This window comes from Anoplophora glabripennis, unplaced genomic scaffold, assembly GCF_000390285.2.
Source record: "Anoplophora glabripennis isolate ALB-LARVAE unplaced genomic scaffold, Agla_2.0 scaffold72, whole genome shotgun sequence".
Classification (NCBI taxonomy): domain Eukaryota; kingdom Metazoa; phylum Arthropoda; class Insecta; order Coleoptera; family Cerambycidae; genus Anoplophora; species Anoplophora glabripennis.
In genome coordinates this window covers 139,646-153,092 of record NW_019416536.1, presented here as the reverse complement: position 1 = coordinate 153,092, position 13,447 = coordinate 139,646, and the positions used below count along the sequence as shown (strand labels likewise).

General features: G+C 33.6%; 1 protein-coding gene across 1 annotated transcript; it reads right to left on the bottom strand.

Moving 5' to 3' along the window:
• Nucleotides 1–4,617: 4,617 nt before the first annotated feature.
• LOC108909039 (cysteine-rich protein 1-like) lies at nucleotides 4,618–11,673 on the bottom strand. Its single transcript, XM_018713262.1, has 2 exons — nucleotides 11,472–11,673; nucleotides 4,618–4,915 (listed from the first exon to the last, which is right to left on the bottom strand). Exons 1-2 carry the CDS (start codon nucleotides 11,656–11,658, stop codon nucleotides 4,719–4,721), a joined length of 384 nt encoding a protein of 127 aa, XP_018568778.1. The 5' UTR covers nucleotides 11,659–11,673; the 3' UTR covers nucleotides 4,618–4,718.
• Between the last annotated feature and the right edge of the window lie 1,774 nt (nucleotides 11,674–13,447).

The window sequence follows — 13,447 nt, the reverse complement described above, 5'->3', positions numbered from 1 at the left end:
GTTCTAAGATGTTTTAAAGGATGTTGAATGAGAATAACGTTATCTGCTTTTTGGAAAGAAAATCAATTAGCTGTTTTGACGTCAAAAAACGCGTCCTAGTTGGCCGTGTATTGCATTAATAGTTAGATCGTTTTTTTACCTTACTTTCTAAAAAAAAATTTTGAAATCGGCCAAAAAATAAAGAAGTTGCAGGCTTGTATCACATTTAAGCGCGACACCCTGTATATACAGGCTGAGATAGCATTAGGATATAAGAAACGGTAAGAGATACGGGGTGGCTCAATTTAGAGAAAAGTTGTGTTTTTTTATACCTAACAATACGCCGTTTAAAAAGTTTTAAAATTCCGGGTAGTTCCGGAGATATCCTGAAAAAACCGAAATTTAGTAAAATCGTTTTATTCTTTTTCTGGCTTTATTTGAAACCTATAGTCATTTTTGTGTGACATATGTTTTCTGACCTCAAAACCTACACTTTTCTACAAAAATATTTCAGAGTAAAAAAGTTCGCTGATTCCGTCTTTTTCTGTCTAACTTTCCTGGACTAATTTAGGGATTTTTAGTTGTACAGTACCAATCGTGCAATGCTGGTTGTCGATTACGTAATCTAAAGGCTTGTATTGCTATACAAAATAAAAAATGGTTTATTTGCCCCAACTTTGGTAAATAAAGCGTCTGATTAGTGCTGATCATTGGTGTCCAAACACTTTATCGTTTTCATGCTTACAATTGCTTTAATGCTACTATAAGTGATACTTGTGCTCCCACCAATTAAAAATTTAATTCCGGTTTCATTTTGGCTCGGAGCAATAATTCTTTTATCCAAAAAAATGTTCGGGAAGTGTTGAAAGCAATTCATGTTGCGTTCCTTCAACACGCCCAGATCAAAATTCGTCCCAAATTTTCTACCGGACCGTCCACAATCCGGCAACGGCGCCGTCCACTTCGGCCGCTCAATGGTTAGGCAGGCCGAGGTGAGATAATGAGGTAGAGCGCGTCTTATGGCCCGTCGCAGCGACCAGAAGAAGAAGGAGTTTTTGGAATTCCACCCGTTGTATCTTGTTAAGTCATCTTGACTCACGATCGGGAGCCGGGTTCAAGCGTTGCGAGAGAAGCCCGCTTCACACAGGAATAAAACGGGTATGGGAAGGCGAACGAGAACCTTTCGAGGGCCTTTCAGTGATATTTTTCCCATATTACCGCCTTTAGGTGCAAGTAGTTCTGTCAAACATTATTTAATATTGAAATCGTAGAAGGTATAAGGAAAAAACAAAAGCGTAAACAGTAAACATATCCGTAATCCGTATCTAGGTACGAAGTGTGTTACAAAAAGAGCAAGTGTTTTTATTCTAATTTCCTATTTACCTTTTGTGAATAGCAGATAAAGGGGGAAGAAATCTAAAACCACCAAAACACTTTTATGAGCCCATCTCTTGACTTTTACAGGACCTGTACCCACAATCCAAAGGTCGGCTGGCTCGGACTGTCCTTTGGTTTTCCTCTCACGTCCGAATTATTATTCAGGAGCCCGGTTGGATCCTGTGACCACCCCAAATATGATAATTCTCTGTTAAGTAACTTTCTACGCACATTCTGTAAATAATAGCCGGGCATGAGCTGTTATTTGAACAGGTTGTTTTTAAAACAATAGCACATGCAAGCAAACGTGTCTGATTAGAAGGGGTATAGATATTTACGACAAGTATGTTGCTATCCATCGAATTGTGTGGTGATTTCACTTTAAATTCTAAAATGACAGGAATTAAATTCTTGTTGAAAAAGATATACGTTGATCTATAATCTTTTTATTTCAAAATTTATAGAGCTTACAGCTTTGAAAAAGGAATATATTTTTTTATATTTCAGGAACCTATAAACAGATTTGAATGAAATTTGAAACAGTGCATCCTGAAAAATAATAAGATTAATAAGAGACGATTTTGATAGAATTTGAACAGTACCATTGAAATTTATTATTCTACAAATTAAGACATTTTTTCAATTAAAAGTAGCACTATATTTAAATCCTTTTAGAGCAAAATGCAGTTATTTTTTATACAGGGTGTTATACACGTGTTTCGAACCTTCGAACCACATCGTACCACAGAGATTTCGTTGATATTTGCCACTTGTTGAGACTAATTTACATTTTATAAAAGAAAAAATATACAAAAACTCTGTAAAAGCAATAAAAGTGTTATTGTTTATTTCAAAACGGTCAGAATAGGTCCAAAGAGACTACACACTTTTCAGATATGTCACCGCAATCGCTTGATAATTAATGACGGTATTCGTTTTTAACAAAATTAGTTTTATATTTTATCGCTAATTAATGGTGAAGTGTCCATCCTTACCCCACCCTCCGAAAAGAATACATTACCTAATTACATAACTGATATTTCTATTTGCTGAAGCTGAAAACGGTAGTCACCACCTAAAACATTTATTAACTTAATTAACAGGAAGCCTACGAATTAAAAAAATGGTAATTGGTTCTTGGAAATGTGTGCCTTTCCGATCGACTTTTTTTGCCTTCTCTTGGCGAAGTGAAATTTGCAGCTGAAATGGTTACAGAAAATAAATTGTTCATTATAAATTATTGATTATAATAGTTATTAACGACCTTGCCATGAAGTTTTTCTTCGGCATAATTTTGGAAAATGTTTAGAATGAATTGGTAAAATAAAACACCTTTAAGTAAATGTAAAATTAAACTTTAACAAAATAAAATCAAAACGTCAGGAAACAGGCGGGACACGAGACCTAGATGTCTCAAATAAATCTAGAATAACAGCCAGATTCCACGACGGGGCAGCCAACAGTCATAAATCACCCGAATGTCAGATGTCAGGATTCGACTCGAACAGCACTTCCCGAGAATTAGCGGAGCCACCATGACCCGGGAGCGAACGTCGACTTTGGTACCTCGCAGTTCTAAAACCAGAGCATAAGTCTCTGACCGTTGTGTTTAGACGACCCGAATTCAATCGTATTCGTTGCCTTTCAATACCTTGGAGCCGTCCTTGCTTATTTAAAGAGAATAAGTTCCAAGACTATGCTGAGACAATTTTCTTCGAATTCGTTCATCGAATTCCGCCTTTTATCACATACCTAGTTGCAGATAAGGCCAGCATTTACCGGTAACGTGATAAGTGCCAATCCCGCTAAACATGGGACAATCGCCCATGGCCACCTCTGTTCCCAAAAAATCCGCGCGCCGAGAAGCTGGCTCGTTAGCGGCGGAGGTCCGGGGCAGGATTCCGCTCACGTCCGCGTTTAAGACGTCACGTGGCCCGCCGACAAAGCGGCGTCCGAGGCCCTGCTCCGCTCGCAAAAACCCGCCCGCTCGCCTTCTTGATCTGGACGGCCGCAAAAAACCCGGCCAACTGCGTTGTGGTGCAGTCAATGGAGTACTTTATGGGGCTTCTGCCGAGCCAAATGGGCTGCTTACTATCGTCATTTGAATAAATGTAGAGAAAGGAGACAGCAAGAAGATGCCATTGGCCTTGCGATCACCACCACAGAAAAAAGTTACGTACCTAAAAATTGGACAATGTCCTGCACTTAATCCCATTTAAAACAAATTTTAAACATTAAAATAGAAAGCAGTTATTAAAAGGTAAGATCTGACCTTGAAGTGCGCCATCTAGGAGTGAAAATAACTACTGAAATAATTAATACAACCTCAAATTCTTAAGGATTGACTAACAGTGGTTGTTTAAAATTCATAATCGAAATAATTAATAAAAAATTCCTCTATATGCAATTCACTAAAATCAAGTCACCTCCAAAACTCGTTGTTGCGTAATATTCTTTTTAAAAAAGGCCTTTCCGTACGCTTACACTGGTAATTTAATTTTAGAAGATAGAACTAACAGGAGCAACGAAAAGCTTGTTTCTCTAATGCTTTTTTAATGAGTTAATCGTGCCAAGTTGCTTCAATTTACCAAGAAACGCATTAACAAGGGACAAGGCCTTGAGCAGAGCGTTCATCGTCATAATTTTGATTGTAAATTGTTTCTATGTACAAACAGACATTATGCTATCAATTTAGTACGAAAAATAGTAACATAATAACGAAAAACTAATGAATAATTGTTTATCTTAATCAAGAATCCATAAAAATTAATCTAATTACCATTAACGTGATACAAAACATACATATATCCTTTTTTGAACTCGTTATAATGTCAGTTGTTCATATTGTTAAATTATAATGGCATTAAACTACGCATTTTTCGTTTACAGAACTGTTTTAGTAAAACAAATGTAAAGGATCTATTTCAAAATTGTTCGAAAGTATGCAACAGTTTTTATTAAAATCTGCTTTGTGGGTTGCATACAATCAGGCTTCTAATCATTCAAATGTTATTTAAAGAAATGTAAAACTAACAATGAACGCAGGTTAGCTCTCTAACTATATGCTTCAACGTTTTTAAAAATATTTTGATATTAGCTAAAACTAGAATCCAGGCTGTTTTTAAACCGTCCAAAAAATAATTCTTATGCAACCAGTTACACTCAAAAGATATCAAAGTGATCAGGACCACGCCTAATCGTACCGCACATCTGGTTGCCTAGCTTAAGGGGCGGAAACGAATGCAGCAAATAAAAACGACCCTATCAAAACATATTTATTCAACTGTCAGTACATTATAAAAGTGGAATGCTTCGGAATGCACAATTAAACTTAACAAAACTCCCACGACTCGCGACTCCATCTATTTCTTATAGACGTAGCTCTCAGAGCCGCCACGTCCGAAACCTCCAGGGCCGTAGAGCGACGAGTAGCAGGGGTTGTGGCAGTAGGGCTTGCCCTCGTGTTCGGCGTGCGACCCCGGGGCCAGGGTCTTGTTGCACTTTTCGCAGCGCAGGCAGGCCGAGTGCCAGTCCTTGCCCAAGGAGGTCTTCCTCTCCGCTAAAATAAAAAATATAGTTACTAGTTTTCCTGGGCCAAGTAACTGGTATAAGGATTGTTAAAAGAATAGAGCAGGGTCAAGAAAATTATTACATGTTTACATTGTAGAGGTACTAATAGTTCAAAAGTTACAGCGTGTTAAAATTTAAAAAATCACGGTTTATTTTATCATATACAGGGTGGTCCGAATTTTATGCAGGAAACTTCGAGGGCAGATGGATCTCTTTAAAATAATAACTGTTTGCCTTATAAACATTGGTCTGGAACAGCGTCGTTTTAGAGATACAGGGTGTTGAAGTTGTTAAAAAAAATTGATTTTTTGTTTATATCTCAGGAATCTATGAATCGATCTCGATAAAATTTGGAACAGATAATTTATGATAGTAGGCCTTGTATTCTCTAAAAATATGAGCTCTAAAGGTACAACCAGTGATGTACTGAGCAGGGGGTCATCAATAATTTTTTTTAACGTCAACACCCTGTATCTCTAGAACGGGGCTGTTCCAGACCAAAGTTTATAAGGCAAAGAGATCTATCTGCCCTCGAAGTTTCCTGCATAAAATTTGGACCACCCTGTATATGCTTTTCAATCAAAGGTTACTATTAAGTTTTGTGCCAGTAGAATAAACAACTTCAAAAAATCCGATAGGTTAAAATATGGATAATAAGGAGGCAGTGTAATGGGAATTGGATGATGGTCGTTTAAACGTTAAAGTTTTTGCAGTGTTCACGAGTTACGAAATAATAATGCAATTAGACACTATCAGAGACACGTCATGTGTAAGTAAACTCATTAAATCCAGATAGCAGATAATTTATTACATTCGACACTTGTCCATCAACGCTTTTCGCGGTACCAGCTGTCATGGTTTATTCTTGGATATTACTAGGAATGTATCAAGCAGGCTATGAAGTGGGCATGTTCTTCATAGAAAATAAGTGCTCAATCTTTAGATAAGATATTCACCGAATCAAACACTGATTATCGTTATCAGCATATACTTTGGAAAATTTTATGAAAAAAGTATATATTTCTCAATTCATTTCTCTTATTTATTTACACCCTGTATATACGATCCGTGAATAATACTGAACTAGCCCATATACAGAGTGACCCATTTGAAAGCGGGCCACCCTCATAACATTTTTATTTATGGAGCGATTTTGACGAATTTTTTTTTGAAATGTAGGGGGGGGTAAAGTGTATTTTGGGGCCAAGCGCCGTCCAGTTCTTTTTTAAACTAAGGCCTACTAGATCACTTTCAGGGGCTGGAAAATCCAGAATCCATATTAGCGATTTTTTTAGAAGAAATTTGCGTACGCCACTGGATTCGGCGTCCCCTGAAATGGATCTGTACCAAATTTCATGAAAAAATATTGAACATTAACGATTCTGCGGCTAAATTGCTGTCAAATTGTTTATTATGCATAAAGAAACTTTTTATCTAGTAACCCATGCGATAATAAATCAATCACAACAAATATTTAATAACACGTTTAATAGACATCATTATACCAAAATACAATGAAACAGACAGAAAAATGAACGAGAAATTAACATAAAATTTACAAAAAATACAATAAAATAAAATTAACACACATGAATTAAATTAAATTCTGGAATTTTCAACTAAATCTTCATTTAATTGAATGCATTTATTGTATTGTTTTTGAATGTGTGCCATAACATTAGACAATTGATGTGTTGTAATTTCAGCGCATGCCTATCTTCTTCTTTCGCGCAGTTCTTCTGCATTCATTGGACGAGTGTAGTAAACTTTTTCTTTAATGAACCCCCATAAAAAAAATCTAGGAGAGGCAACATTTACAAAAATATTCATTCAATTAAATGGAGATTTAGTTGAAAATTCCAGAATTTAATTTAATTCATGTGTGTTAATTTTATTTTATTGTATTTTTTGTAAATTTTATGTTAATTTCTCGTTCATTTTTCTGTCTGTTTCATTGTATTTTGGTATAATGATGTCTATTAAACGTGTTATTAAATATTTGTTGTGATTGATTTATTATCGCATGGGTTACTAGATAAAAAGTTTCTTTATGCATAATAAACAATTTGACAGCAATTTAACCGCAGAATCGTTAATGTTGAATATTTTTTCATGAAATTTGGTACAGATCCATTTCAGGGGACGCCGAATCCAGTGGCGTACGTAGATTTTTTCTAAAAAAATCGCTAATATAGATTCTGGATTTTTCAGCCTCTGAATGTGATCTAGTAGGCCTTAGTTTAAAAAAGAACTGAACGGCGCTTGGCCCCAAAATACACTTTTCCCCCCCGTACATTTCAAAAAAAAATTCGTCAAAATCGCTTCATAAATAAAAATGTTATGAGGGTGGCCCGCTTTCAAATGGGTCACTCTGTATGTAAAATGTCCAACCATTCAGAATGTCGCTTTTAAGCGATGACTTAATTTGTTAACATTAGACACACCTCGACGTTTCCTTTTCGTTCGGGATTGTCAGCGTGTATATTATGTAATCGATTTAGAATACCAAATAGATTCGGTTGGAATGGTAACGGATTTGGTACGGAAAAGGGGTCCGAGTGGGACAGGAAATTAGATTCGACGATAGCAATGGAAAAGAACAGCAGCAGGTGCGAATGCCTTCTTGAGGAAGTTGTCCTCATAGGAACGTAGAATTATTATTTAGCTTAAATTAATAGATAGGTTTAAAGGTTAAGTTAGGCTGACAACAGTTACAAGGAACAATGATTAAAGATGTTAATAAAATATAACAAAATAAATACAATTATGCAATGTAGAACAAATATTTTAACTTTATAATGTCATCTACCACTTGCTAATAATGTGTAACCGCAACTTGCCTGTCATACACAGGGTGTACCATAATTAGTGTGCAATACTTTAGCAGTAGATTCTACGAGCAAAAATAAGATTATTTTTCCGTATAAACAAGGGTCGAAAAATGCTTCCTAAGATAGTTAGGAGATCATATTTTTCAAAATATTTCCAAAACCAGTTAACGTATCAATATGAATTTTGGTATGTTGGACACTCATTGAATGTTCTAACAAACTACACGAAAACTGTTTAGTCAGGGGTGTCTCAAGCAGGGGGGCTCACGGGTAAAATGCGCCCCCAAATTTTTGCATGTCAATATTTTCAAATTTAAACATCAAACTTATGATATAATTAATTATAATATAACAGATATCGTACATAAATGGACTTCTTTTTTTATCAAAGTTCACTGGATCATTAGTAGGACCCTTACATGCGGAAAGAAAAAAGCTTTGATAAATAAAATGTTATCGAAACCTTGGCATAATAGCCTATATCTAAACCTCCTACATATTTACTGTTTAATAAATACCAGGCAATGTATCTAGAGAAAGAGATTGGTAGGAAAATGTTAGACATTTGTTTATGAACAGATTCATTTGTTGGAAGTGGTTTTCAAAATAGTATACAGGGTGTTAGAAGTTTGACTGCCTTAATTTTAACAGACGATAGAATATATTAAAATAAAAAAAAAACTGGGTCCTAAACTCCCATTTCCGAGAAAAAATGATCAAAATCTCCAATCTGATGTACAAAAGTTCGATTAATTGAGGAATATTGACATAACTGCGTGCACAACACTATCTTCGTAGTACAAAATCGATACATTTTATTTTATTTATTTAAAAACTGGAAAACAATTGTCTTGGAATTTACTAAATGTTTCACAATAAAAGCTGTTTACATTTTTTCCGCAGGGCAAGTCTGTCGCGTGTACACGCGATGTGCATCTGCAGGTTAAGCGCTGTTGTCACGTTGTGATGAAACTCCCCAATATTAATACTCGCTGTATTTTGAAAACTGTTAATCTTACGCCCCTGTAATATACAACTTTTTTGTTCATTAATCATGCTGAAGTAATGGCAGTGAAACTTCTTACACCCTGTATAACGAAAATGTTAAGAATAAGTATTTTTATACCAAAATGCAACATGATATTTTAAAAACTACTGTACTTATAAGAACAACCATTAAAATCCATAAAAAAAATTTAATAATAATCTCCTGATAACTATTTAGGTTATAGAGGAATGTCCCTAACATTTTACCATACGTTTTAGTATTACCAAATCCACCATCATATTTGGCGAATATTGTTAAATATTTGAGGCTCGAGTGGCTCAACGATGACCAAATAAAAAAACTAGTCGAGAATTACCACATCTGTGAACTCACATTCAAATAAAAGGAAGGTCAAGATCGATTCTCTTATATTAATAATAATATGATCCAAACAAGTACGGTATGACTCAGTATTTTGTTAGTTGAATTGACCTTAACCTAAAAGTCGATTCGAGCCTTTAACAGTATTCATAAGTCAGAGTCGGAGCAGTCATTAAAAGTTATCGGCTATATGGCAATTACAACACGGAAAATAGTTTTAAAAAAACTAAAAATATTATAATGTAAAGTGTTATCAACGACATTGGCAATTTCAGCTAATTGTCACAAGCAAATGCGCTTAAAAATACCTTTCTGGTCTTATTATGTAAGGAAAACCTTTGATGATATTATTTTGTTCACGAATAATACTGCTGTAACCTCCTCATGACATTGCTTCAAAAAATGATTCTTAAGATAAATATGAGTAGAAATTGTACTACTCGGACTCACTACGCAGCAATGGTTTTCCCCCTCAAGGTTAAAATGATGATAACGACATGGATTATAAAGTTTGCACGTACTGCTACAAAACACCCGTAGAAAATCAATTTTCTGCAAACATGGATACAAAATTTGGTTTTGAATAAAAATGAAATTGCGGTTATTTAAATTTAGTTCTTAAATTAGATATTTGTTACTATTTACTCTACTAATTCAGAAACCATGCCCACAAAATCAGATACACATCGAAGTTAAATCTAGTAGTGATTTCCCTTTCAATGGATTTGTTTATTCTTAGATGATTCCGAGATAGACATTACTTAAAACGAAAGGTAAAGTAAGAAAGGCTTACAAGAGCATATAATATGTGTTATATGATAAAAGACGGTAAATAACTAAGACGAGCTCTAGTATGTTTAACAACGTTATGTTTGCATTTCTAATTGAAAAACTAGTTCTCATATCTGTGGAATTTTGTTTACCATACTGCAAGAGGCTGTCATAGAGGAATCTTCTGATGCAACCCCATTCGGGGATCGAGAATGAAAGACGCTTATAATGTTTGGATTTAATTTGTTGATTTTTTGAAATCGACCAATGAAAAAGAAATCACAAAACTCGATTATTTATTATTTAAAAGAAACTAAAGTGGACCAAAACAGTGATACTATTTCAAGCAATGTTCTCACGTACCTATGCTGTACGATGACATCATCGGTTTATTATTTATGTAGTGAAATGTGTTTTTCACGTTACGATCAGTTTTGAATTCAAATATGCGACGACTGTTAGTAATTTCATGATACATGACACCAGCAGCATAAATAGTGAAATTGAAATAAGTACGTCTTAATTATAATAACAGCTGATATCACCATTTATATTTTTCAGGACTTGCTGTTGCTGAAGAGAAAGTTAATTATCCGAATGAAATCAAACCGAGGAAAACGATTATTGTTATAGTTATTACAAGAAAATACGGTTAAACATAAAGATGTAACAACCGTTATTTAAAATTTCTATATTTTTGTAGTTCCTTCTCTTTTTGTCACTGGAAAACAAAATTATAATAGATGTTCACTTCAAAAGCTATTCTGGAAAGAAAAAGGGAATTATATTTGAATCAAAATATCATAATCATGAAGAAAATTTCCAAATTATATTTTATTTAAATATTTAAAAGATTATACACAGGTACTTCATTATATCAATACTCAAATTTTATATCGCAATTTACGTTTTATCTAGGTACCTTTGTCATAGTATAAATAACAGGGATTATGTTGAGATTATATTCTAAATACTCGTATTACTAATATTTAGAACATTTCTAAAAATAGTCCTACAATTTACAACAATCATGTCAATTTTGGTCATACAAAATAATGTAACATGTTTATTTTAAAAAATGTAAATATACAAACTTTAATGAAATGTTCTGAATAGGTCACGTTATTTTTTGAAAAAAATATCCTGAATATGCCGACGAAAATATGTTTTTCATATTTACAAAAAGTAATAAAAAGATTCTATCCCAAGAATTATTTCAAATAGTCTTTTGCAATGTTTTAATTTTGGTAATAAATATATTAAAAAATATTAACGTATCATGGTTATATAGATTCGTAAATTTGCAATCAAAAACAGGTCTTTTATTCGTAAATGGGATGGAAAAACATTTGGTCTAGAAAATAATTGCTATTTTTGGTTTTGTTATACTCTCAGTATTATTTTCTTCTCTAATTAAAATGTGTTTTTATTTGAAAAATACTAATGTTTAAACAATAATTTACTAAAAAAAATTGCAGAGGTAAAAATTCAAATATTTCGTATTGGTACCGGTAATTTCGTTTAGCTGTGAAGATTGTTTAGGGCATAAAGATGAAAGTTAGGTTGTTACGTACCGAAATAAACAGGTTTCTCACATCTCGGGCAGTTGGGCATCTTGAAAATATCAATTCCTGCTAACTTATACACCAAGTCGAATAATACTGACTCGGCTCGAGCTCGAGCAGTAAGCTTTTGCTGAGCTACACAATTTAGTTTGATAGACCAAGGTGTAAGTGAAGTAGGTGGGGTCAAGCTCTTCATAGGGAAAAGCTCTCACCTTCCAAGAGAATTAATTTATTTTGTAAAATAGCGATATAAGTACATTTAAAAAAAATTCTTAAAGCCTACATTCTACTTTTCTTAAATATTATGTGTATGTAAGATTACGAAAACACAACATTCTGTTTTACTGGCTGGTTATTTTATTCAACTAATCGGCAACCTTGAGGTCATCGTTCATTGTAAACGAATCATAATGACAGATGACGATTTACGGATTTTTAGGTGACAGTACCTATAGTGCAGAGTTGGTAAGCCATCATACCCATAGAGTAGTTGTTTCCCGTAATATCCTCAATTAAGAATGTTGTCTTTGAGATTAGATATCATTTGCATACTAGGTTTTTGGTATGCAAGAACATTGTCTTCATTTGATAAATTTTCTTAAAACAAATTAATTTTTTGAATACCTTTGAAATGAAATAACAGCATCTACATTTATACAGGATGTAAGAAGTTTGACTGCCATTACTTCGGCATGAGATAGAGTAATCATAAATGAACAAAAAACTTATATTTTACAGGGGCGTAAGATTAACAGTTTTCAAAATACAGCGAGTATTAATATTGGGGAGTTTCATCACAACGTGACAACAGCGCTTAACCTAACGCTACACATCTGATGCATACCACGTGTGCAGACGGCAGACTTGTCCTACGGAAAAAATGTAAACAGCTATTATTGTGAAACATTTAGTAAATTTCAAGATAATTTTCCAGTTTTTAAATAAATAAAATAAAATGTATCGATATTGTAGTACGAACATGTGTTGTGCTTAAATTTTAGTTCGAATTTTAGTAATTATGAATCTCTTAAAGCAGGAATTTAACTTTTAATCAAATTATGAATTTGAAAACAATCATACGTTGTAAAAATAATTTAGGTACTTACTAAAAAGCAAAGTTTAGTAATTTTTAAACGCACAAGTACAAAACAAACTATAACATATGCTCAAAATGTCCACCACCATTTTCGATGCACGCACGACACCTTCGAATCCAGTTTTCGCGCACTCGCTGGAAAACGCCTTAAGAAAAGGAAATAGTTTAACGCAAAAAACACTCATACACGGTCCAATTCCAGATACCAACTGAATTGCGTATTGCTGGACAGTTTAGTACCTCGTGTTATCCGCCGCGCCGTTGTCACATTGCTCGATATGAATTTTATCGAATTTTAAATTTATTATAACGCTAATTATTTTTTAGAATTAAAGAATTCAAAAAAAATTATAAATATTGTTATACAATATCCATATTGTTTATATTAATGTATTCTATCGTCTGTTAAAATTAAGGCAATCTAAGTTCTAACACCCTGTATAGAAGAATATTTTATCATTCTTTTTAATACCCATCCATATTGCCAAATAATGTTATTGTTTCGAATTATCAGTGTTGTTCGATGTTTTCTTCATGTCGAAGTGAAAAGTGAAATCCTTTTGATAGTCCAGATAACGCAGGAGGAGACATAATTTATTACCGATATAATCTGAGGAAAAGTATGATAAAGCGTTTCACATATTTATTATATCGGGCTATGAATAAAAATAAGGAAAGTAATCTTAATGTTGATTCACCTTTTTTAAATTTTCCTTATTATTATTTTGTCAAACTACCTACGTTGTGTAAGGAGAAGTTGAGGTAATAATATTTATATCTGCTGTTGTATTATTATTAAAAGAGACAAATAAACAAATTTAAACTGTCAAAATTAACAAATTCTATTCTCCTTTAGATATTGTAGGATAGATAAAACTGTTTGCAGAAT